This window comes from Prorops nasuta, unplaced genomic scaffold (assembly GCF_024137725.1).
Source record: "Prorops nasuta isolate Cenicafe-Biocafe unplaced genomic scaffold, Cenicafe_Pnas_1.2 PNAS00005, whole genome shotgun sequence".
Taxonomy (NCBI): Eukaryota; Metazoa; Arthropoda; class Insecta; order Hymenoptera; family Bethylidae; genus Prorops; species Prorops nasuta.
Genome location: NW_027116802.1, coordinates 7,985,240 through 8,012,571, shown reverse-complemented (window position 1 = coordinate 8,012,571; position 27,332 = coordinate 7,985,240). Strand labels below are relative to the sequence as shown.

Genomic DNA, 27,332 nt, shown 5'->3' with positions numbered 1-27,332 from the left:
GAATTACATTACTTGATTATTTGGTTTTCAGGAGGGAGAGGGGGGGGGGCATTTAGTGGGAGAGGTGTGGACTGTATTTCTACAACATGACGAGATGAGAAAGAAGTGAGAAAGAAGTATGGTGTGTAGGGGGAAAAAATGTAGGGGGGGGGGGGGGATGGGAAGCGAGAAAGTCGAAGCCCCGTTGCTCGAGCAACCAGAAACGCTGTGATGGCTGTGAAGGCGTTGCAAGAGGCAAGGGGTTCTAACAATTTTAGTAGAGGGAAGGAAGTGAGCAGAGAGGGGAGTAGTGAGTGGCACTAGTGGTATAGAAGTGCAGAAAGTGGAGGCGGGGAGAGAATTGAGAGAGTCAACGTAGAGTCGAAAAAAGAGTGAGTAGGCGAGTAACGTGAGCAGTGACTAGTAGTGAGTGCTAATGAAAACACACCATCACCAGTCGAGCGCACTTTCTGTACGTTTTACGTTTGCATTCCATATCCGTCTGTGAGCATTAGATTTTTCAAAATTTTGTCCAATTGGACTTAGTAATTGTTTCTCCAATTCCAAAAATTTTTGTGGTGTGTTTAGCAAATTAGCAATTGTACGAACAGGATTTGGCAATAACCTGGTTCTCTGGATGATCGGTAAAATTTTTATACGTCCTATGAAGCTGAGTAATCTCTCTGCTGAATGAATTAGTGATCACATATACTTTTCTATTGCACGATCCACACGAACTAATCGAAAAATTATGCTACAAGTCTTTACTCGAGGGAGGTATTCACCCTCGGGTTGCTCTTGGTGACCAACAGATGGCAGCAGGAGTAACATAGTTGCACATTTACACTCTCGTTAATAGAGGATTTAAGCAAGGAAAGAGTATAGAGGAAGTGGGCAGTGGCTAGTGAGTGCGCTAGTGACGGGTGAGGAGGAACAGTTAGACTCTGCGATAAAGAATAAGTGCAATGATAGAGATAAATTTACATGATGTTGGATTACAAAAAAATGATTAAATTACAAAGAAAGTACTACAATATCGATTAAATGTGTAGAAAAGAAGAGCGGATGAAGAAAAAGTGACTGACATCGTTTGTAGACAGTACGTGCGTCTGTTGGCAGTACTAACAGCCGTAAAAGAAGCGTAAAAGAAGAAGGGGCAGAGACAGAGCAGGAGGAGAAGGAACAGGAGAAGAGACGCTCTTTATAGAAAACATCTTGAAATCTGCAAAGCTATTTGTTATAAAAAGTTGGAGCAGCAAGAGTGATAAAGAATTGAGAATTACAGTAGAAGCAATGAGACAAGCATAGCGATAGGTACAGCTGCTGGTGGAAGTGGGGAAAGAAGGGGAAACTCCAATCAGGTGTGTCTTATCGTTCGTGAAAGAACTCGGCAGATGGCTGTTCCAATTCCAAGAACCAGGTAGTCGGTTCGCCCTAGAGCCGGCTTGACTCGTGAACTGGATATGGCTGTTGGTGTCTTTTCCTATATTTCGGTGCTGCAATTCGATCGTTTTCGACACTGCATTGGAAAGAGTTATTTTAATACTCGTCACCATCTGCAGAAGGATTTAAACACGCATCGTCTCAACGACATTCGAGTTTTTATACTTCCATTACTAGACTTTTTTAGTTTGCCCGACCCTGCTCTACGGTCCATCGATCTTCCAAAAATTTCCGCAGGACGTCTAGTCTTTTGTGATACGTCAAAAAGGCGAACAACATTTCTTCCGACAAGTGCACTCTCTACTGAATCTCTGTACCCGAAACAACATTCACGAAGATAGACATATGCTAATATCTAGAAAAAAATAACTTTTATCTTCTTCCATTTTTATTAAATCGTTTCTTGGAGCAATTCTTTATTTATTTTACTTCAAGACCAATTCCTGGCCTTCGCCTATACGAAAGTGTAAGTGCGACAAGTGCAAAGATTTCAGATTTTTTAAACGTAACGATACTTGGATTAATATTTTTGGGATGTATTTGGATAAATCCAGAAGGAAGAAACAACGATAGAAGTGACCTGCGTCTCACTGGATTTTCTTATTCCTCGTCCTTTAATAAAATTTAAAGATGAGTTATCAGGGGAGTAAAGGCGCACAAACCATATTACAATACTACAATCTATATTTTCTTCTGCTTATTGCCAAGGTACAGTAACTAGCGCAAAAACCACAACATTAATAATAATAATTGCAAATCAAGACAGCGTACATTAAAACGCATGTAACCTAACATATGCGTATCCATACATAATAGTGTTCCATTTTTGAAAGAGTCTGGTGAAAGGAATCTGATCAAACGTTGTTTTCAGTTATTTGATGCTTTACGCTCACGGTGATATCTCTTTTCTGTTTTTACATTCACAAATTAGTGAAATGTAATGGACCCACGTGAAATTAGTTATAGTTATGTGAGAAATTACACTAGGCGAATTCACGCGTGAGAAGTTTTGATGTCATGTATAAGATTAATGAGAAATTTTATCAATAAACAGGGTGAATCAGTGACACCTGTCAAAACTTTAAGAGGTTATAGGGGGGAGAAGCGGTAATTTTGAACAACTCTTATTTAATAAAGGAGTCGCGCTGGGCTATAAAAAACTAAAAGTTCGAGAATTCTCCGATTTTCAGTGCGGCGGAATTCTAATTATCTTACACACATAAGTGTCTCCATCTTCCGAGCTAACGACGTTAAATTTCTCCTGCACACACAAATACGGTGTTGATTAGAGATCCGTCAGTGACGTAAACGAAGAATTTAAAAATTTTCATTAAAACGTTAATAGCCTAATGGTTTATTATCCATTCACAAAAGTTGTTAAAAATTAAGCTTGCTGTAGCCCCTAAAGTTTTGACATACATCATTATTATACCTTAATTATACATATAATAAATTATAGTCATTATGAGTATCTACAAAACTAGTTCTTTAATTAGGGGTAGAGATTTTTTTTTGCAATGTTTATGCAAATATTCCAGTTGCATCGTATCGTGGAAAATTACTTGCTCACATTACTATACAATCAAGCCTCTCTCACACTATCTTGCACACACGCACACAATCATTTCTGCATTTTTTCGATAAAGAAGAAAGAATAGATTAGCCTTGAAAATTTTTTAATTTGCTGAAGAAAATACTAAAGTTCTACATATAATTAGACAAATAAATGTCTGTAAATACCATTATTATACAAATTAAAACATGATTTTGGATAAAAGAATGGATTTGCATTTTTTACGAATTTCTGTTTGATCAGCGTAATTAATTAGGGCAAGGCTGAAGAGACGATTATCTTGTAAAAATGAATATTTTAATAAAAAAAACTCGCATCACTGTGGGAATCGTAAGTTTCGTAAAAAATTAAAATTGAGGATGAATAAAAAAAAAGGTTTTAAGACAAAAAGTGAAGTAAATCAATCGAAAGGCAAATCTTCCTTTAATTCCATATAATAGTAGAACAGCTTACAATTTTGCTGTTAAAAGTTTAATATAAAATTTTAAGTCCCTTTAAATTGACAGTCCTTTAGAACGAAATTAGCATTCTTTTGAGTATTGCACTGCTTAAAACTTTGAAACCAGTTTTCCTTAAAAGTACATTTTCAAAAATGGCGAAAGGGATAGTTTTAACTGAAATTTTCAGTAAACGTGAATAATATTGCCTTGTAAGTAGATTTTTATTTTTAAAGAAATTTTTTTAATATAGATTTTTTAAGTAAAATCATAATCGAAATTTCTTTTTTTTTTACTTAACAGATGCTATTTTTAACTAGTAAACTTTTTTACTTTTTATTCGTACATAAATAGCGTATGGATATCAATAACAAGAATTTTTCGTAGTTTTGGATATTCAGGATGAATAGAAAAATTGTGTTAAATCTTACGAATGCATCACAAAGAGTTATTCGGAGTAAGTGAACACTGTGCAGAGACTGAATCTCAGGTTGGGGGAGAGTAATTTAAATATATTTATGATATTTTATTAATCGTTGTAAATGTCTTCATTGAAACCACGTGGTACATATCTATATGTTATTGTTTCGGTGAAATATTAGGTAAGCACTGGAAAAGTATTACTCAATTATTAGTAAAATTTCGTTGCTAGGAAAAGTTTACCGTATTTAATAGCTAGATTATCTAATATCGGAGGTCTTTGAAAGCAGCCAAAACTCGCCATTTTCGCACCTAAAACCTTAAATATTTAAAGCTACTAGTAACAGACTGATTTTATCGATGGATTCACTTTCAACGGGAAAAATTATAAAAGAAACCGTGGTCAAATCTTCGACACCAAATTTAATGTACAGACTTGTGTGTGTAATTAATTATAATATATATATCTATAGTTATTATGTGTTTAAAAGTTGATTGTTCTGACCTTTCCCGTTATTAGGACGACAGTTCTCTCCTACTTGGGAGCTGTGATGCCAGTTTCTGCACTTTTACACTCGATGAGTTAAATGGAGAGGGGCACGTGTGCATGCATCGCAAACGCACATCTACGTGGGATACATGAATGTGCGTTGGCTGTAAAAGTGCAGAAACTAGCATCTCTGATTAGCAGATGGAGTGGTTTAAATTCAATTTTCTTGATACAGCTCTAATGGAATTGTTTTTACATTCATTCATCGCTTATTGCATAATTTTCTTTCTCCAAGAGGCCTGATCGCGATTTATCTCATTAATTTATTTACTATTAGCAAATTGTTCAATAAGAACAGTTTATTTGTCAGAACTGTTGTGCCCAATCTTCTTTTTCTGGTAGTATAAGGGTCTTAATTAAACATTGAGAATAACTTGTAAAAAGCTGTTTAAAAATTCTTTTTTCGCGCGATATTTAAAAGTTAAATAGTATTGGAAATGGATGGTACTAAAAATTAGTTGTAACGATTTTCTAATAATCAAGAGAAACTTACGTTTAAAATTTTTATCGATATTGGTAAACATAATTTTACTGCTGGAACTTTTATATGACGACTGTTCAGTGAAGAAGCACACAAATTTTAACTAGTATAAAGTAGGATTATATAGACGAATTAAAATACTGGCATCAGTTATTTACATAGCAGTATATACCGCGAAAAAATTGGTTCGGTGATATTTCAGCTAACTTCATTCTCTATCTTCTCTGCCAAATTCCTGCACTATACACTATATTGTATGAAAACGACGATTCAATTTCCCAGTATTTGCCCACTACCCTTCTCACTTCTGCGGAGTCTCGCTTATGCACCTACAATCTAATAATATTGAATAATAGTAGAGTGCAGTTATCCGAATTGCATACGAATCATATTCTCATTATGAACAATCCGTATTTCTTCTTTACCCAAACCACGTTCAATTTAGAAATACTTGTTATTTGATAATTCCATGAATATGTCTGTATTTCTAGTTAGATTGTAATTTTTTGGCTTCTTTGATTTGTAAGGAGAACCTTTATAATAAAGGTAGATGCTTGAGTTTTCAAATTGGTTATTAATTTTTTTACAAAATATTGTAATTAATTTTTTTTCAAAACTGAATTTTGTAGCATAAAAAAGTAGTTTGAAACGAATCGAATGAGGCCCTAAAGTTTGAAATTGACAGGCAAAGGAGGATCCTTTTTTGGACTGCTTTTTCGATGTGTAATATCGAAAATGCAGATTCCTATTAACTCTATACTTTGAGAGAATGAATGTTTAGCAAGCAAGCAGGTATCATTATAATATAAAACTAAAGTACATAAATATTGTTCATAGATCAGCAGCACAGCGGACCTAGCGATTGAGATCCCAGGAAAGTTAAGTCATCGAGATGGCGAATCAAACTCGCTTGATTTTAGCTATAGGCTTGATTACAGCCCAGGAATAGGAAATCCTCCGCCCAATACTACCATAGCAGCTAAAGATATTCCTGGTCGGAGTATAAAATTTTCCAATGTCTTGCCGGGGACCACTTATGAATTTTGGCTATATTATAGCAATTCGACCCTTCAAGATTGGCTCACGTGGACAGCAACTATTACAACCCGTATGTAATTTTTACCATATGAATTAGAGAGATCAGTTAATTATGTGTAAGAAATTGAATCTCTACCCCCACTTTTTAGATTTTGAAAGTTGTTTCAAGTTTTTCAAGTCTGTTTTAAAGTGTGTTTCAAAGCCTTAGTTTCTTAATTTGAAATTAATTTAAAAAATAAGAAATAAATTTTCGAATTAATCACTTATACTTTTAGAAAAAATATATCTAAATTCTGGAGATCCACTTTCTTTTCACTATTAAGATAGGTTTTTGGAAGCTTGGTAGAATTCGTCTCAAATTTTTATACATCAATTAAATGGAAGACGAAATACTTACGAAATATAAATTTTCTGTAAAACTTTAGCGCCAGATCCTCCATCGAACTTGACAGTATCGGTTCGAAATGGGAAAACTGCTATTGTTTATTGGGCGCCTCCTGCTCAGGGAAATCACACAGGGTTTCGTTTAACGGTACAAAGTTTTAGCGATCAAGGGAAACCAAGGCCAACTTTGATTGCTAAAGATGCTATCTCTTACACTCTTCGTGATTTAACACCAGGCGCTACTTACTCATTGCAACTCTTTACCGTTCTGGATACCAAAGAAAGTGTTGCCTACACTAGCAGAAACTTTACCACAAGTAAGTGGAAGAGTAAAGAGTGAGTGAATTTAATTAAATAATATCTATAGTTTTTGTTATCTTTGTTAATATATTTTTTTTTCACAGAACCCAACACACCTGGAAAATTCATAGTGTGGTTTAGAAATGAGACAACTTTGCTAGTACTATGGCAGCCACCTTATCCAGCTGCAGTGTATACTCACTATAAAGTTAGCATTGATCCACCAGATGCAATAGAGTCTGTTCTTTATGTAGAAAAGGAGGGAGAGCCTCCAGGTCCGGCTCAGGCTGCCTTCAAGGATCTTGTACCTGGTTTGTAGTCAATTAAACTAATTAAAATGTAATCAATGTTTACTCAATGTTTCTTTCCAAGTATAATGAATATTAATGGAATTGACTGCAGGTAGAGCATACAATATATCTGTGCAAACAGTTTCTGAAGATGAAACGTCAACACCCACAACTGCTCAATATCGAACAGTACCGCTTAGACCTATGAATGTAACATTTGATATGTCATCGGTGACCTCTACTTCCTTCCATGTGTATTGGAACCCTCCTAATGGTACCTCAGAGTTCGATAAATATCAAATATCTTTGGGTGGTAATCGTAGGTTAGCACCTATCACAAAAAATCGAGATGATGAGACCAACTGGGAATTTAAAGACTTGGAGCCTGGGAAAACGTATCAAGTAGTCGTCAAGACTGTATCTGGAAAAGTTACTAGTTGGCCAGCCAGCGGTGACATCACTTTGAGTAAGTGCCTGTTGTTATTAAATAAATTTTTTTTTTTTTTCAATTTAGGAACTGCTTTTGTTCACAAAACTATTTGCATACTTATTATATTTACTTTCATTTTCACACGAACTAGAAATGCATAAGAGCTTAATTATCATTTATTTTCTAATTCCAAAAGACTCATAAAAGATGCAGAGCTTTTTTTGGGTCTTCTTTAGAAAACAGATCTTAAACGGACAATAGGTTTAAAATAAATAATTCTCTTTTTTTCACCAACCTAAGTTTTGAGACCATCTATACATTTTGGATTCCATTGTTGACAATCTAATCTAAATATTAACTCTTTCAAATATAATGCTGTTTTACCATTGTGCATAACAATTATGTTTCGTAATAGATAGTTTAATGATTCCATAGCTTCATTATAATTCATATATTGATTTTTACAGTGCCGCTTCCAGTAAGGGACCTCCAAGCTGTCATGGATGATAGAACTGGATTGGTGGAGGTCTCCTGGAATCCAGAAAATTCTAGTACCCAGGACGGGTATAAGCTTCAATATCATGAAGTGGAGACCACCATTGGAGGAGACAGCAATGTTTTAACTACCGATAAAACGAGAGTTACTTTAGAAGCCTTGCTACCTGGAAGGAATTATTCGATAATCGTTCAAGCGATAAGCAATAAAGTTGAATCGAACGAGACCATTCTTTATCAGGTCACCAGACCTTCTAGTTTGATTATTGAAGACCTTAAGCCGATCGAAAGAGGTTTGAATATTTCTTGGAAGAGCGATGTAAATTCTAGACAGGAGAAGTTTGAAGTTACACATAACAGAAATGATACTGGTGAAAGTGCTACTACTTTGACAACCGAATCGCGCATTGTCTTGGAAGATTTGTATCCTGGTGCAGGGTACGAAGTTAAAGTTTTTGCCATTAGTCATGGGCTTAGGAGTGAACCACATGATTATTTTCAAGCTGTTTGTGAGTAATATTAAGGGAGATGATGGAAAATAGAGATTGCAGCAAGACAAAATATAATGGATTGTTTACGTGTGTGTTTCAGTGCCGCATCCACCAAAGAATCTTAGTACGGAAAGGGTAACGTGTAATACTATTTTAGTACATTGGAAAGCCCCAACAGACTCGAACTTCAATGAATATTCAATTAGATATCGTACAGAGGAAGACCCGAATTGGGTTAAATTGCCAAGTGTACGTAATACTGAAGCGGAAGTGGCAGATATGACTCCAGGAGAAAAATATACGATTCAAGTGAACACTGTCAGTTTTGGCGTAGAAAGCTTGTATCCGTTACACGTAAACTATACTGTTTGTAAGTACAAATTTCTTTTTCTCCTTGTTATATCCCCAATAGCACAAATATCTTCAGGGCATTCTTAGAACGCTTCGATGATATCCACACGTTCGGTAGACATACAAAGGATATCCCCTGAACATCATGTGCTATCGGGAATGAGTTTATTTTAGCCATGACGATGCAAACGGCAAGTTTATAAAACTCTATTCGCTTTTGAATGATTGGACACTCTTTTTCAGGTCCAAATCCTGTTGTAAACATAACACCAATTGTGGATTCAAATAATATTACATTAGAGTATCCAAGGCCTGAAGGCAGAATTGAAGTTTACGTCATAAAATGGTGGCCGACTGAAAATCCAGAGGATTCAAGAACGAAAAATTTTACTGAAAGCAATGATGCATCGATTAGTAGTGGCTTAAGATTCGACGAAAATACCATTCGTACCGAAAGAATAGTAATTGGTGATTTGATGCCCGGAGTTCAATACTCCATTGTCGTTTATACGGTCTCATATGATCTGATCAGCGACTTTACCAATTTAACTTCAAGAACGAGTAAGTTGATTTATTACTTTGTTGTGCACCACACAAAATATATCATATTTATTATCTTAGTGGGATAACGATAACATTTATATTTAATTTATGTAGTGCCATTGATTCAATCAGAAGTTGTGGTGGTAGTAGAACACGATCAATCGATTTCATTAACATTGAGATACACGCCGACATTGATTCAATCGTCGAGATTTGACTTGTATCGTTTCCGAATAAGCGACGAAAATAATACAACGAAGGAAAGACGATTCGATGATCTGGACACTAAAGTTACGTTTGCAGGATTAATTCCAGGGAAACTGTATAATGTGACCGTCTGGACCGTTAGTCATGATGTTGAAAGTAGACCTCTCTTACGACAGGACAGACTCTGTAAGTATATTCAATTAATTGTAATACAGATGCATTGATACAAGAGTATCTATATGTTTTAATTCGAAGTGAATTAGCTAGGGTTTATACCTAACTTTCAGTTATAGCATCATATCTTATTGCACGTTAGGTAGCCTAATTCAGGATTTTCAATTCTATATGTTTCTTGCTGTAATATATCAATTTTTGTTTTAATTCGTACGTCATATTACAAGAAAAAAGAAGGAATAAGTGTAAAAATAAGTACATAAGATATTATTTGAAAAATTATACAATAAAAATTTAGTTTTAAAAAACTTAACGTGCTGAAGTTCTATAATGCAGTGGTTTAACTGTAGGATCGGTACATATAGGATGCTTATTTTAATTAACCCTAGAGCATGGATTTAAGGGTTCGTTTCTCTGTAACTATAGAAAATATCGATTTGTTGCCTGTAAAGTTTTAAAAATCCCTTTCTATTTTGATCCATGTCTATTATGAATGAATGGATAGAAGCTTTAGCCAGGGTATATAAAATGAGTTCAGTATACAGATCATTATTATTTGTAGGTATAATGAATTCAATTACCTGTTGCATTGCTGCTTGATTTAATGCAATTTATTAAGTCATTGCTAGAGTTTAGAAATATTTATAGAAAAAATGCGTCGATAGACTATTTATGAGGTAAGAAAAGGAGTCAGTCCGACGACCTACCTTTAATTTCTGAATGTTTAAGCCCAGATGCTAATTACTAAAGGTAATACGCTTTTAGTGCGCTAGTGAAAAAATAAAGTACAAAAATGCTCGAACTTTCTACTGGCGTTTATAATAACCTGAGTGATTTTAGCATGTTATTTTATTCGCGTTGATTAACCTTTACGATACCATTTGGATGATAATAGATAATATTTATGTATCATTCAGTTTTTCTACGATGAATGGTTACTCATTTCGCTAATAGGTACTCGTAATAGGAGATATGATATAACTCTTCTATGCTCTAGGTGGTTTTAAGTGGTAGATCTTGTACACAGAGTGAGGTAGTAGTTTTTATCAATTGGAATATTCTGCTGTTTTTGGATATAACAGTAATATTTTAATGAAAGTTGTAGGGTTTCAAAAGTGCTCGTATCTCAAAAGTGGTGGTCAAGCCGGAAATTCTAGATAGAAAGAATAATTCTCTGTAAGGAAACCCTTATACTATATTTTAATATAGTCGATACTTGCCAAGTTATATAAAAATATATCTAAGTTACAAGTTTGTATAGATTGTTATGTAGTTCGGTAAATATTAAAAATATTACGAAAACTGATAAAAGTTAAAAAAAATAATTGTAAGGAATTTTTATTCAGAATCAGTCTTTCGATCTAGGTTTTATGGCTTAGCTATAGTTAACCGGCCACTCGGTATATTAGTAATAATTTTTCTGTAGATAGGGCCTCATCAGGGATGCTAAGGTTATCATATTTTTTTTAACAAGAGGTCATATTTCTTATCTTACAATTTCTTGCAATTTATCTCAAAAGTTTTCCATTACAATCATATTATAATACTTTTGAAACAATAGCGGAAATATTACACCTGATAAAAATTACTGATCCGTATACTCGTTCTTGCCGAACTACTTAAGCAATAACTAACCGCAACCCATAAAATTGTTTTAGATCCAGAAGCGATCACCAGTATTCACGCATTGGACATTAACGACACACAAATCACGTTAAGTTGGGACATACCTAGGGGTGTATACGACGCCTTTGAGGTCCAATACCTTAACACGGAGGGATGTTACGTACAAAATATAACTTCCTTCAATGTAATAACAATATCGGATTTGAGGCCCCATAGAAATTACACATTTACATTAGTTGTAAGATCAGGGACCGAATCAAGTTATTTAAGAAGATCAAATCCTTTGAGTGCGAGCTTCACCACAAGTGAATCTTATCCAGGAAGGGTAGAAAAATTTCACCCAACTGATATTCAACCCAGTGATATTAGCTTCGAATGGTCATTGCCCAGTCAAGAACATAATGGCATTATACGAAAGTTCAGCATTAGTTATGCCCTGGAGGTATGATTTAAATAAATACACTCCTTAATTAATGTTAATTTAGAATGTAATATTTGAAATTGATAATGTTCATGCAGTTAAAACCTTAGATGATTAATATGTAATAGTCTGTTTTTGATGAATGTCTTCGTGACCGATTCCTTTCACTATTCTGATTTTGTTATTCGCTTTTTTGGCAGGGTTCGACTCATACTCAGACTCAAGACTTTAGGCCGAACGAACTTCGTGGTGTCATTAAATCGCTGGTACCTGGAAAAACTTATATTTTTCGAATTCAAGCGGAAACAAAAATTGGATTTGGTCCAGAAGCCATATGGAAACAAAAGATGCCTATTTTGGCACCACCCAAACCTCCGACGCAAGTAGTTCCCACTGAGGTCTGCAGAAGTAGCACTACTATCCAAATAAGATTTAGAAAGAATTACTTTAGTGAGCAAAACGGTGCTGTTACCTCTTATACAATTATCGTAGCTGAAGACGATAGTAAAAATGCTTCAGGCCTTGAAATGCCTAGCTGGAGGGACGTACAAGCATATGGCATATGGCCTCCGTACCAGGTAAAATTTGATTTCATGTATATTATAAAGCTTAATCCCACATCTTAGAACAAAATTTAGTATAATTAAAAATTAATAAGTTTTTATTCTCACTTATAATATTTTAGATTAATAATACAAAATGTGCAGTTGCAATTTTTTACTATCGACAATTATCTAGAAAAAATAAAATAATAAATGTTGACTTTTTTTCGATTAGGTAATGGAGCCTTATTACCCATTTAAGAATGGGTCCGTAGAAGACTTTACGATTGGTATAGACAATTGCGATAATAAAATTGGATATTGCAATGGGCCTCTGAAATCCGGTTCCACTTACAGAGTTAAAGTACGAGCATTCACGTCTTCAGACAAATTCACGGATACAAGCTATAGCTTTCCAATACAAACAGGTGAGGTGATACGTCTTACTGTTAATAACTTGATTTTCTTTATCTGTACATTACTAAGATTGTAGTAAAATGTGTAACTGTAGCATCATGCTGGGGCCGCGCTTTGCGTTTTAATAGGATCGGTAAAAACAAATGTAAATTGTAAAAGCATATGATTTTGAATGACAGTTGCAACACTGATTTAGTCATGTCACATTCGCCGAATGTTGTTACAATGGTAAATAGGTTGATTGGACAATCGAAATTAATTAAATTAAATATAATCAAGCGTAAACAGTAACACTTTGAAATTCGACGAGTTTGCTACTATATTAATTGCTTATAAAAAGTTATATTGATATGGATTTACAGGAGTAGTATGTCCTGTTAATGTTCTCTCGTCAAAATGTATTTGTTTTTACTGTTCTGATTAAAACTCATAGTATGTTCCCAGTCTTATGAAAGCTTTTGTCAAACTTCAAATTTATAATATGATGATAAAATGCGCACTCAATTCATAAAACTCCCTTATTTTCATACATGTCTGTTCAAGGATTGCTGTTAGCAGGTAAGAAGCGTAAGAAATTGAGAAGGCCCAAATACAAAATATAGGGACATTCTACGTAGTTGGTTGAAATGATAACAATATTTCGTCATTTTATTTAAAAAATTAAATCACTTCTTTCGAAGTACTTCCAAGTTATTTATTTTATCTTAAAATATATTTGAAATTTTTTTCTTCCATTTTATTGAATGATTGAGAAGAAAATTTAGAAGATTGAATTTTCTGCAAAAAGCCGCAATACCAATCAATGCCAAGATAGGAAAAACAGTTAATAATGACATCGAAACTATTCGTCTTTAACATCATGGCCATCGCATTTTGGTGATGATTTTCTGAACGAACGTATACCTGCTTCTAAACAGGTATAAAGATGTTTAAAGAATATTTACCAAAGGTCAACGGAACATAGTGTTACATACGAATAAAGTTTAATGTATATATTTAATAAATGCAAAACTTTGACCTTTATGCGCAAGAGTAAAATATTGTCTAATTTTTTTTTTTTTTAGATTGATTTGTTCTTTGCAAAGGAAACTTTTTCACACTATTAGACTTTCAATATCAAAATTTGTATATTTTCAGTTCACCCTACTGTATAATCCTAAGAAAAAACTCGAAAATTTTAACCTGATGAGGAAGAATGTCCCTTTAACATAGTAGAGTTGCTTAATTTTTTTCTTAACAGAAGTACAAATCAAATTTCTCCTTTTTTGTTATTCAGACAAAGACAACACTGCAATCATCGTCGGGGTAACTGTTCCAATAGTCCTATTATTATTTTTATTGGGACTTGGATTGTTGGTGAGAAGAAGAAGGAGCCGCGGCAGAAAAACCACGGAAACCAGAGCGAATGACAATTTATCTCTACCGGAGAGCGTAATTGACACTAGGTGCGATATTTTTTCTTTAATTTTTGGATTTACGTACCACAATAGTTTTGCTAATAATAATTATAAAACTGTAGTAGGCCGATAAAAGTGGAAGAGTTTGCCGAGCATTACCGGATAATGTCGGCTGACTCTGATTTTCGATTCTCGGAAGAATTTGAAGAATTGAAACACGTGGGTCGCGATCAAGCGTGCACAGCGGCTGATTTACCTTGTAATCGGCCAAAAAATCGTTTTACAAATATCTTACCATACGATCATAGCAGATTTAAGCTTCAACCGGTTGACGATGAAGAAGGTTCGGACTATATCAATGCCAATTATGTTCCCGTAAGTAGTTTTGATTGAAAGTAAAAATTGAAGTTCGCGTAGAATACAAATATTGTCTCATATTTCAGGGGCATAATTCACCGAGAGAGTTCATAGTCACGCAAGGTCCTTTGCACTCAACCAGAGATGACTTTTGGCGAATGGTTTGGGAAAGCAATAGCAGAGCAATAGTTATGCTAACAAGGTGTATAGAGAAGGGTAGAGAAAAGTGTGACCATTATTGGCCAACCGATACACTTCCAGTTTACTACGGAGATATATGCGTAACTATTTTGAATGAGACTCATTATCCTGATTGGAGTATTACTGAGTTCATGCTATGCCGGGTGAGTGTTTAATAGGTATTTGTATACTGCACAATATAAAAAATAAATAGATCGTATAAAAGTCCCTAATATTTTTGCTCATAACTGTGAATAGGGGGATGTAACGCGAGTGATTCAGCATTTCCATTTTACAACGTGGCCAGATTTTGGAGTACCCAGCCCGCCGCAAACATTAGCAAGATTTGTTCGAGCTTTTAGGGAACGAGTTAGACCCGATCAAAGGCCAATAGTAGTGCATTGCAGCGCTGGAGTGGGTCGAAGTGGTACATTTATCACTTTAGATAGGATACTTCAACAAATTCTAGTGTCTAGTTACATCGATATTTTTGGCATTGTCTGGGCGATGAGGAAGGAACGCGTGTGGATGGTTCAGACTGAGCAGCAATACATATGCATCCATCAGTGCCTCCTTGCTGTCCTGGAAGGACAAGATACTACGGGACCACCACGGGAGATTCATGACAATCAAGGCTTCGAGGGTAAGCCATATTGGATTAATAATTTATTATGCGTCAAGTAACGCGGTAAATGGCATAAAGCACGTCGGCCCCCATTAGCCAGCTTTGCACCTATGTGTATCATGATCTACAGAATACAGCGTGAACGGGACTTCGAGCAAACAAGCCCGGCCTTTGACGCTCCCAGGTTCTGATGAAACAAAGCACTTGTTAGAAACAAATAATTCATTTGATTCATCTTGATTAATAAAGTGGTTTAATTAAGGAGGGATGGATTAATCTCAATTTTTCAAATTAACTGTACAAATTCTTTGTCGAGTATCTTTAACATCACTGACAATTGTAAAGCAAAGGTAATGGTTTACTAATGGTGGCGGAAGAGTATTCAACTGTCAAATGCAAGAAATTGCTTTTGTAGAATAAACTTTGCGTAACCTTGCGCACTTTTATTTTCCCTTCTGCATATTTCGCCTTTTTAATCTAGGAAAGAACAGGCGTTCTGTGGAAAATGGATGTCCCGCTGGCGGCGAAAAGGAAAGGTGACCATCGAGCAGTGAATCCTGCGTTAACGGTAATTTTTGCGAGCGTCCTTGCTTCTTCCCTGTCGTATCCGATTATACAAAATGTATATATAGAATAATCTCATCAGTTCATAGACTAATCTTACAGCTGTATAAATTTAAAGTGCTTGTGCATTTGATTAACTATATAAGATTATCTATTCTACTACAGCTACTTATATATTCTTCTTAGTCTCAAAATAGAACTTACTGCCTGGGTTTTTTTACACGCATGAAATAAAGTTAAAAGCTTAGTAAATTATTTATAATATGTGGCACGATAATCAATGAAGAATATTTTTCTAGATGACGAGGGAATAGCTGAATCCGGAATGTGATGATGATTCCGCACAATCAGCATAGGATAAAAATCATAAGACGGTAATAACTGTCTAAATTGTATGATGAGCAATGTGTCATAAATGGAAGGATTATACGGGCTGTGCAAATGGCATCTATTTATTGCTGGAGAAGCGCGCAATTGGTTGAAACTGATAACTTACATACTTTGTATAGTTGGTTATCAGAATAAGAGGAGAATTCTATGATGGGAATACAAAAATGTATTGTAAGCAGCGACAATACAGATAATTCCAAAATTAAAGGCAGAATGATCAGAGTCAGTAAAAAAGGATAACGAGACCAGCTAATAGTGTCGATTATAGTTGTGCAATGACGATCAGAGTGAAAATACAGTTGCAGCAGAAGCAGCAGCAGTGTAGTGAGATTATCGGTAAAAGTAATAATAGCAGTGACAATGGCAGCCCATCCGTCCGAGTTTCGCGTGCTAGATGTGCCAATAAAGTTTTTATGAATTAGTCGGTAATTAGGGATACTCTACTACGAATGCGCGGCATGAAAAACACTTGAAATACGTCTTTTATAATTTTTAATTCTTCAAACTAGTGGGAACAAAAAACTCGCATTTTCCATATCATTTGTCAACAAACTCAAAGAAAACTTCGCTAAGTTGTATATAAATATAAAGGGTATCCAATTTGAAACAGGATTGCTAAATAAAGCTCTAAGGAAGGATGCAATTAGAAAATATATCCATTAATAAATGTTCGTCTTTAAGGGGGACACACGAGAGATGATGCTCTTCATTGAAGAGCATCCGAAGAAATTAAATTTTAAGCACTATTTAGCAAAGTTCTGATAAGATATAAAAAGACCTCAAACATTTATATCAGCAGTGTATGGTTGTCTAAAGTATTAGTGATAACTACATATACATACACACTGTTATAATAATTCCTGCATTTTATTCAAATATATCAGAATCAGTTGAATTATGTAGTACATTTATAATATTTTATAAATGCCTTACACCAATATGTGTAAATCTGTTGAACCAGTATTCAAATTATTTTTCTGAGTCAAACCAATTGATATTATTCTATATCCTCCTCAGAACCAACAAAGTTTTATAGGAAATATTTTCTAATAGGCTTTCTCTTTTCTGCTCTATTGAACCGTCATGTTTCGAATAGGACCTTCTGTATGCAGTACATGAATTTAATGCATTGGATCGTGATGAAGCATTCTATTATGCCATTAATTATACTTGTAGCCAAGAAACAAAAAGGAACATTATGGTTAACAGACAAATTTAATCAATGGATCGTCTAAAACTGATGACACGTCACCAGTCAATAGCCGGAAACTATTATACCTAGCTACCGCTAATACTTGCCTTTCTTTTATTTAATTAGAAGCGATATAATTTCTAATTATATTTGGGTGGACAGTAAAAGTAAAATGACCAATCACGCTTTCGTAATATCCGTCCAAACTGCTGCTCCTTGGTTTACCTTGGGTGCCTTCGCGTGCTGTAAGCCGCGAATATTTATTTTCGAGGAGGAAATTAATGAAATAGTATGTAAAGTTACGAAAAATGAAATGGCAGTATTACTAACTTTACAATATAAATAAAACCATCGGACAAATAAGTGATACATGATCAACAATTATATTTAATATTGAACAATGGCAATGACCTATTGGTGAGCTGCATCGAAGCTAAAAGGCGACAGTTGAGTCAGCAAGGCTTCTGTGCGAGATCGCGACAATGATGCTTTGCAATATTGTGATTACACCTTTAAGGCGATTATCAATCACGGATATCTATGCTACCCCTAAACTGCTAATTTCTTCTAGTATCTTAATTAAAAAGTGGCTTTCAAAAAATGCAGTTTACTATATTTGGCCAATTTTGGCATGGGCACAATAAGCACTAGTCTTTGATTAGCACAAGACTGATAGTATCTTTTTTTTATATCGTTCAGGAAAGGTTCTACGTGCCTAAATGCGAGACTCGTCTATCGATCACGCTACCATGATTAATTATGTTTTAATAACAAGCCATAGCTTGTGGTGATCGGTTGAGACAAGTTTTAAGCAAAATGCAATTGCCATTACAGTTTAAGAGGAAATTCAATTACTACAATTTAAAATTGTAAAAACTGAATTAAAACGACATACAATTTAATGCAATTATACTTTGAAACTACATATGCTTCACATATGATTGTAACTTTTTGCAATTACATTTTTTCTAATGGTATCTAAGGTTTTTGTAGAAAACGCTATTTGAATTTCGTTGTGTTATTGGAACGATATTTTTCTAAAGATTCGAGAGCGGTTACTAAAAGTAACGTCGGTCTTCAAATAACATTGTTTTTATCTTTTATAGTTAAGAAATCAGGTGAGCCAATCAAATGTAGGTATATGCGTTCCCGCAGTATTTATAAAGTTTGGTGATTACGTATTTCGCTGAATTAGCAGTTTAGGCAATATAAAGGGTCTGCCAAAAGTTCCGCAAAGGTCGATAGCCTCGAAAACTAAATGTTTCAGAAAAAATCACTTATGATTGTGTTTTTAATATTTGTATGAATCTCTGTTGGATGGTAAAATTGGTTTAGCCTTACGTGGAATTTTGAAGAACATGTTAATGACACCTACGATTTTTAAAACAAAAATATTTATATTAAATTGCTTATTTTTATATCAGTTAAAAAATAAGCGAATAACTGAACCACTTTATATAATGAACAAACGCGATAACAAGAACTCAAACGTGTAATAAATTAAAAAGCTGATGACATTTTTAAATTAACGAACTTAATTTTTCTAAAAAACGTTTAAACGCATTTTTGAGCTTTGATTGGTTTTCGCATTCCTTATAGCCATGTTTCAACATCACAGAAAACTGTTCAAGGAATTGTTACTTCCCATGCAAAACTTGAAATTAAACTGCGGCCTAGTGACCGTTTCATAAACGGTCTTTCCAAGTTTTCGATAATATTACAACCGGCCTTGTATACGACTCTTGATAGAGTACAATGAGTACGCCTAAAAGCTTATGGAAACTGCTGTTACACATCTACTATAAATACTGCTAAACATTTAATTAGGAAAATAGGAGCACAATTACAAATATATGTACACACTCATACATTAACGAGGTCATAAAAATGTTCATTTACCATTTTTCAAGTATTTTACATAATGCTATATTATGGTATCATTTAACTTAAGATTTTAACGACCAGGGGGAGGAGGATCTTTATTTTACCCTGCATAGATATCTGTGCTCCAAATACTGTTAGAATTTTTATTAATCAACCTGAACAAATAATTTATTTTAATATTTATTAGAAAATTACTGCATACTACTTTGTTAGTATCTTTGCGTTTTGATTAGACTATCTCTTTCCTTCCCTGCTTTTTATTTTGCTTACTGCATGGAGTTGCTCATTCATTGCACGATGTCATAATTATTTCTTGGTATTTAACTCAGTCCGTCCGAATCCAATTCTAGTCCTTTTTCCTTGTCTATTGTCCTTGTCTTGTTTAATCTCGATCCATCTATTGGATACAAGTGTAAGTGTAAAGTGACTCTTATGTAATCTGACTTTCACTGATTTTGCTCACGAAAAGTTGACGATCAAGGTGTTTTAATCAAACTAAGATCTATATATTTCTATTTTTAAAAGAAAAATTGATGAAAGTCAGCTAGGGTGTACAGGTGGTGTGTACATCATCTGCAATCGCACTGAGAGTCATGATGGTGAACTGAGATATCACGTACTATCCCAAATACAGTAATCGCTGTAACTTAGGCAGTATTAATGTAGCCTGAGGATGTAGTCTAATATGTGAGATTCAATAAATCGACTTTTTTTAAATCTCTGTATTGAGTGCGTATTTTTAGAATTGCAGACAGAAATTTGAAATATTGACACAAAGTTTTAGCAAATATTCAATATTAAGTTATGAACACTTAAGGTCCGTTCACACATAGCAGGTCCGTCACCGTACCGTATCCGTACCGTGATCGGATAAAAAAATTATTCAATACATTTCTTAAGGAAGCATGCAAACTTATCCGTATCCGTCCGTATCCGATCAGTGACAGGACGGACGGTATCGGCCTTAAGAAATGTATTGAATAATTTTTTTATCCGATCACGGTACGGATATGGTACGGTGACGGACAGGTTATGTGTGAACGAACCTTTATGTGTGCGAGCCTTTGAGTTGTGTTACAGCTGTATTAGTCTTCTTTGATCCTGTAAATGTCATTATCAGAGATTTGATCAATTGCAATATCAAAGATTTTTGACGTAGGCAGTTCAGGGATTCCTGCGATATAAAAATTATAGAGCTCGTGAGTCGCGAGCATGTGTTCAGAGCGAAGAAAGTCACGTTCGATGTTTAAAAAATTGTAAGATAATGTCACAGAGCGGATAAAGCTATTAAATACGAGGAGTAGAGAGAAAATGAATGTTTAATCCTTAGACGACTGAGATTGTTGAAAATGGCAACACTCATTAATACCCAACAAAATGATTGTTGAAGTTTTCAACACAGACTTAAAAACGACAGATATGTATATGCTCAGGCACATCGCTATATAGCTATAGCGTCAAAGTGGTCGTCTGTATAAAAGTTAATGTATGTGTCTGGCATAGCTGATTAGTTTAATTAGTGTGAGTGTAAATGTTCTAAAAGAGATCGGTTATTTAAATTTTAAACCCGTTTGTTCCGAGACTGTATTTTTCTGATTGGTCATGTAATTTAAAAAAGTCGTTTGAATATATCGGACTAAAATCTTGACACATTAAGAATTCTGCATAATGAAACATATAAGGGAAATTGAATATTAAACATAAGAATATCACTGGTTGAATTTGTAGAAGTAATTATTTTTAACCAATAATTTTCTTACTTTTAATATATTCTGTTTCTTATATTTTTCCTTATGCGTATAGGTCTTTAGTCTACTCGTTAATGAGTCTGGAAAGTAGCAGATTTATTTAGAACAATAATTGCTTCTATTTTATTTCAATTTTTAATGATAAACGCACGCAGTTTGATTTTTTTAAACCCGTCCTTTTATAGTTTGTTAAATAAAATTGCTTAAGTCTGGTACGGACCAAAGTGTCAGGCCTACAGAACAATGAATACCTGTGGCATTCTATTTTTATGATTATCACAATTCCGTAATCACCATGACCAATTATGTATGTTTCCTACTGGTCGATCTATTCGGCCAAAAGATAATTTATAATCAAAGGTGTAAATAATAACATGTGAAAAAGTCGAAAATGATGGCATTTTATTTTGTAAAAAAAAATCATGAAGTTAGACTGCATCCTTGAGGAATAATGGGGTATTGCGTAATATTAAGAATCATAATGTACCCATGTTTGTTTCAACACTGCATATAATTTCGCCACTAATTACCTGCATGCAGCTAGAAATTTGAAATGCTCAAAAACAGTATTAAGTACTCCAGATGATCAAAGTTTTCTAGCGTTTGATTTAGACAACACGCTAGACATCTGCTTTTATAGCCCTGACAAAAACAGCATTACAACGAATAGATAAAAATTGGTGATCTATTTTAAAGATTATCTGTTATATTTTCAATATCATAAAATTGGTTATTCGTAATTATTATTTTCCGTAGGCTCTCTAAATGTAGTAGCGGTATATAGGTGTATAGTGTTCCATATTTTAGATAGTTCCACTTTACTTGTTAAAAAAATATTTCAATCATTCGATTCTACTCTATATTTTTGCAATGCCTATTTTTTGTATATTTTGGACTGCATTCCGAGTCTGGCATAGTGCGCACATGAAGCGCTCAATTTCTATAACAAACTTATAATATAAATTATATACACACTCCAAACGTTTTATGCTTGATTCTGAATGCAGACTTAAATGTTTGTCAATAGATTACAATATTGATATACTATATGTACTTGTATTGGTGACACATCAAAACATTATGGCGTTGCGGGGATAAGGTTTAATAATTTTTGCTACTAATCGATGAGTTGTTGAGCTACTCAAGTTTTTTTTTTAGAAATTTAGAAATTCTGCGATTACTTTATAGTAGAGCTCTGTTGAACTCCATGCACGCATAAACGTCTGCGACCCCCAAAATCTAAATACTATTACATTTTCTATTCATATATACAAGGTACTGATTACAGTTTCATTGTGCTGTAAATGTAGAATATTCATATTTTCACTGAAAAATTTTTAGAGCTCAGCGACTTATTTTTTATTAACAAAAATTGTTTAAATTAACTTCCTTGTAATCACTAAAGTTTTTACATGTGTCGCTAACACACACCTTATCATTAAAAGAACAAAAGATTGTCATTAAGCGATATAAATATGTGTGGCATACCACATGCTTTTATGTATTTCCAACTAAAATAATAGGTGTTTTGATATACGTACACATACATGGTTTTACAGTCGATGGAAATAATGTAGCCACGTTTTCTAAAAATTTACTGTATGTATATTATATATATAGGCCTCATAAATAGCTAGAAAAGGCTTCGCCTAAATTTAAAATAATAAATTGTATAACATCATACACAGAGCTAAACTAGGCATAGTGATTAGTAACCTAATTATCTATTATACATTAATTTTGTCTTTTGCAAAAAATATTTTAGTTCTTAGTGGCATAGGAATTGCTACTAGGATAACATCTTCCACTGTCAAATATTTATTCTATTTATTATGTTATTAAATCAAGAGCAGGCCAAGAGCATATCTCTAGAGTGAATCATAGTGAGAATTGACCCATAAACGTCAAATGACTTTACGCATATTTGTTTACAATTATTTTCATCGACTGCAAGAAACCTAGTATAGAAGTACGGCCAGCATATATGATTGGAAGCTTCGTATCTTTACAGATGCGCTTGTAGCTGAGCATAACCAAACGAAAATAGGCGCTTTCCTTTAACACTCAAAAGAATCTCAACCCCTTAGTTAATTGGAGAAATTCTGGATGAAACAAATTTTCATTTTAGAAATTCAATGTTTTCCTAGATCAGCCAATTCAATTGATGAGTAATCTAATGCTTCGAATAAAATCAGACTACTATTTTTATTTTACCAGCAATTGTGAGATTTATTTATGAATTGTTTAGGCTTACTTAAGAGAAAAAGGAAAGCGTCTAATATAATACAAAAGAACAAATAATAGACGAACATAGGTAAAGCTTTAAAATACGTGTATAAAAGAAATCGGTGTACAATGATTCAAATAAGCGAAGAATCCCTAATATTTCTAGCTTTGCTAGCGCGTAATTTGTCAAATATAGTGTATCAAACAATTTAACGTAAAAGCGCACTTTGGGATAATTGAGAATCAATATGTTCTTAAATAATGAGAGAACCAAATTAAAGCTTTTTTCTAAGGAATATCGAATGATCAAGAAATACTAACTATTTAGTTTTTAAGTATGAACTCCACCAAATAGGTTTAAGAAATGAATGGTGTGTAAACAGATTTGAATCAATCAGAAAGATATATTTAGAACTTTAAACTTTAGAGGAGAGGGATATTTCCATTTAAATTGGCCTTTTACTTTGCAAAATAGCTGAATTTATGGATGGCTAATATAGTGAATAAACCCGTTCTCTAAAGTTTATGGGGAGGAATCTTAAGGGAAGCACTTAAAATTGAGGTATTTTTGACGATTTCTTTAAAAAAAAAAACGGTAATGACTCTTATTTATTATGGTTAAAATGGGACAAAATAATTTTGTAATGTCAAAAAATCTATATATACATGTTCTCTGAAAAACTAGCGTGAATAGTGCTGTCCTCGGTGCTGTCGTTATTCATGGCGTACAAGACAGAACCATACAGAGTGACTTGAAATAAAAAATTAATTTGGGTAAGAAAAATAATATTTGTAGCTAATTGTTGAATCCATATAGACTGAAAAATGATTTTTTAACAATATGTGTCAAAGACATATAGCAAAATTTTTAGTTAAAAAATGAATATCTTAATTTAATATTGTTCACTATTTTCTAAATTTTCAATTTTTGATATGATTTTGGTGTTTAACTACAAATAACGACTATCGTCTTAAGACAGAATTTCATTTTTTCCTTTTAGGCTACACTACAAGACTCTATCTGATATGCTGGTTGGCACTTTGATTTGTGTCATCAGTTCTACTCTTATATATTTTGCAACATTCATTTAGCTTTTTTTATTTCAAAACAAATTTTTTTGTTTAATTCAAAGCTAGTATAAATTACCCAAAGACAATAGTAAATACTACTCATTACAGTCTTGCAAAAGAAATTGTTAAAATTATCTGTGAATTTTTAAGTATTTATGACAGATTCCCCTCTTAAGCACCGTTCTATTTCACAACCGTGTTGTAAAAATATATTTGTAAAATAGATGTTTATATATTACGTTGGTTGTTAAAAATTAGTTATTGGTATAATACTAAAAGTATCACAATTTAAAGCTAGCTAAGTAAATGGAATTGGTGCCTCGTTAAGTTTAAACTGAGAGGAAGAGTTTTTGTTTTTTTTTTATCATTCGTTCAAATTGCAAAAAATATAGAAAGAATACACAGAACCTCAGCAGAGAGAATTAAATTCTACCAAAAAAATGTCTGTTGCGTTATTCTCATAAAAATTAGTTTTAAACCTGATGAAGCAAGTGTTTCGTTTACATTTTCAAACCCAAATTGTGATACCTTCAGTTTTTTTACCAAATATTACCTTTTAAAAGGCGGCCACGAAAATTTTATTAATCATGATTACCTACGTATTTCTTTGAGTTTCCTTATATCTTTAGGATTTTAAAACAAACTATGTTTTGGTTACAAAGTACGTAATGTCAATGACCAAGAAGTTTTTTCATTGAAATGAATGACTTATTGTTGCGAAAATAGTGACATTATTTTTCGAACAAGATATAAAAATACGTTCCCAACAGAATTATGCTAGAAGTTTTGAATCAGCGTCTGACTAAATGAAACTGAATTTTAGACACAAAAAGTTGGATTAGAAATATACACAACACATTATGTACTTAACTACTGTAAATATTTATTGTCTTTTTATATATTTACTCTATTATAAGAACTTTCCAGTTTTTCTGACTGAGCGAATGATCTGAATTATACATAAAATTTAAGTGATAATTAATGCTCCTTTCTTTAACTTTTAGGCTGCCTAAGTTTCATTTTATTTTAGAAATTTCGAAAACCTTGATATTATGTTTTCGTTTTAATCTCAATAAAGTTCGAATCTCGTACAAATACCGTCATATATAACACGAGCCGGCCGTTTGACGGTCTAATGGTTAACAAACATTCTGATTATTATTGTATATCAATTTAAAAGCAGGTTCAAACCTTTATACCATTGCTAAGGTGTCTAAGTTAGATTATAAGACGAAGTTGCATTGATTAGTTTCATTTTATAAATGCATTTTCAGTGTTCTAATCTGCCAAATTTTTTTGATAGACATTTTTAAGTCTTTATCTGTCAGCGTCAAAGATTTAGCCAAGATCACAGGCTAAGTTATTTAACGTTGCCAGATAAGGGGTTAAATTCTTCCAAAGTTGGGCTGCTATATGCAAAACAGTGCAAATGTTTGAAGATAACATATTAAGCGATGTTGTCTTTTATTTGATAATAAACACATCATGAACTTTCTAATAATCGATTGACCATTCCAAATAAACGAGCCCAAATGAGTAAAATAATCATATCGAATCATATCGAATCATATCTACGCAAAACTTGTAACAGCTCTTGCTGCTGTAAAATTAAAGCTATTAATTGGCTGCTTTACCTTTTAAGCGAGCTTAACAAAGAAATATGTATACATTTATAAGGTGTCTGAAAAGTCAGAAAATAGTCAAATATCTCGAAAACTAACACAATGCTCTTTATGTCTTCTGGATTCCGTATTGGATTTGTTAAAATAAAAACAAATCCTTTATTGATTTATGTTATTCTCTCTTTACTATTTAATTTAACTTTCACTCGATAAATTGTTCATCGAGAATATCATAAAACCGAGCGAAATATAATTAGATTTGCACGCGTGTAACGCGTCGTGTGAATCATGTAAATAAACGAGATTTTTTAATCGAAAACAATTTTCCTTCTTACCTTAATTTTTTATAGACTTAAAGGGGAGAGTGGGATAAAACGATCTTTCCAAATTTAATCATTCCTGGTTACGGCTTCTATATGGAGAAGAAGGGGTAAAGAAAAGTACGTCTGACAACTCGCACATAGGTTGTTGTGGTTGGAGTCCTAGGCAATAATTTAACGTAAACTACGACTTATCTCGTAGCTGGCAGTCAACGTGTGTCAACTAAACTTTACTCTTAGAAATTTTCATGTTCAATATAAATAAAACAGTAGTTTATTTATCTGCTAAATAAGTCTTTTTGCAGTAAATTTGTGAATTGTTTTATTTAATTGCGCAAACCTGATGAAACTGAAGAGGAGCAATTAAGAAAGGGTTTGTGACAAGATGAGATTAGGCATTTATTTTTTGTTTCGAAGATAGAATCAAATCAGTGAATTTATAAAATATATTTTATCGATTTAAACGGTTTGTAATAAATATAATTTAACGAAAAAAAATTATTAATAGCAAAATTGAGTTCAAAAGGTAGAGAAAAAATAGACATCGAAATGGCATCCGTAGAAAATATAAAAAAAGGTTCACATTATTTCAACTATTATTTGTTATTTCAGCATTATTTATTCAACTATAAAGTAGTATTTTGTTAACTTTAAGAGTGAAACATACTTGACCAGTACATTAGATATTTAATAGGCGAACTACCGTAGAGAACACAATTGAATTTTTATACGTATGGCAAATCTCAACAAGTATGTGTTTCAAGACAGTGATGCAAGATTAAAGCCGCTTAGGCCCTCTCCCTTCCCCTCTCACCCCCTTACCACCGTCCCAAGATTATTCAATTGTGTGCATGGACTTGAGAGATATAGTAGGGACTCTTGTCATCTGCAATTTACATCGCATAACATACACGCTGTTCAAGATCTTGCTTTCTTGAAAACGAAATTGTTCATTTCCGAGAAAAATATTTAGAAAGTAAATCAAGCCTATTGGCTGCATTCGGTCATTTAGATAGTTTCTTTAAATCGTAAATAACTAGCAATCTCATTAACGCGCGTCAAACGTTCACCGTATACTTTATTTATTCAATTTAATAAATAAGAAAAGCCATCAGACCTGTTTACAAATGTTTGCATTAATATACATTCACCGATAAAACAGCG

General features: G+C 33.5%; 1 protein-coding gene across 4 annotated transcripts; it reads left to right on the top strand.

Moving 5' to 3' along the window:
* The first annotated feature begins 336 nt into the window (after positions 1–336).
* Positions 337–26,235, top strand: Ptp10D (Protein tyrosine phosphatase 10D). Of its 4 annotated transcripts, XM_066727654.1 has the most exons (19): positions 337–2,130; positions 5,721–5,991; positions 6,347–6,622; positions 6,710–6,916; positions 7,008–7,361; positions 7,793–8,329; positions 8,412–8,681; positions 8,906–9,223; positions 9,320–9,598; positions 11,245–11,654; positions 11,834–12,211; positions 12,411–12,603; positions 13,136–13,150; positions 13,869–14,037; positions 14,112–14,364; positions 14,433–14,690; positions 14,785–15,169; positions 15,633–15,719; positions 16,015–26,235. In XM_066727654.1, the coding sequence occupies exons 1-18, from the start codon at positions 2,053–2,055 to the stop codon at positions 15,689–15,691; spliced, it is 4,710 nt and encodes a 1,569-aa protein (XP_066583751.1). In that variant the 5' UTR covers positions 337–2,052; the 3' UTR covers positions 15,692–15,719; positions 16,015–26,235. The 4 variants fall into 4 exon arrangements, with proteins under 4 accessions (XP_066583751.1, XP_066583749.1, XP_066583752.1 ...); XM_066727652.1 differs by lacking the exons at positions 15,633–15,719; positions 16,015–26,235 and adding an exon at positions 15,282–15,583 and having other exon boundaries at positions 14,115–14,364; XM_066727655.1 differs by lacking the exons at positions 13,136–13,150; positions 15,633–15,719.
* Positions 26,236–27,332: the final 1,097 nt, after the last annotated feature.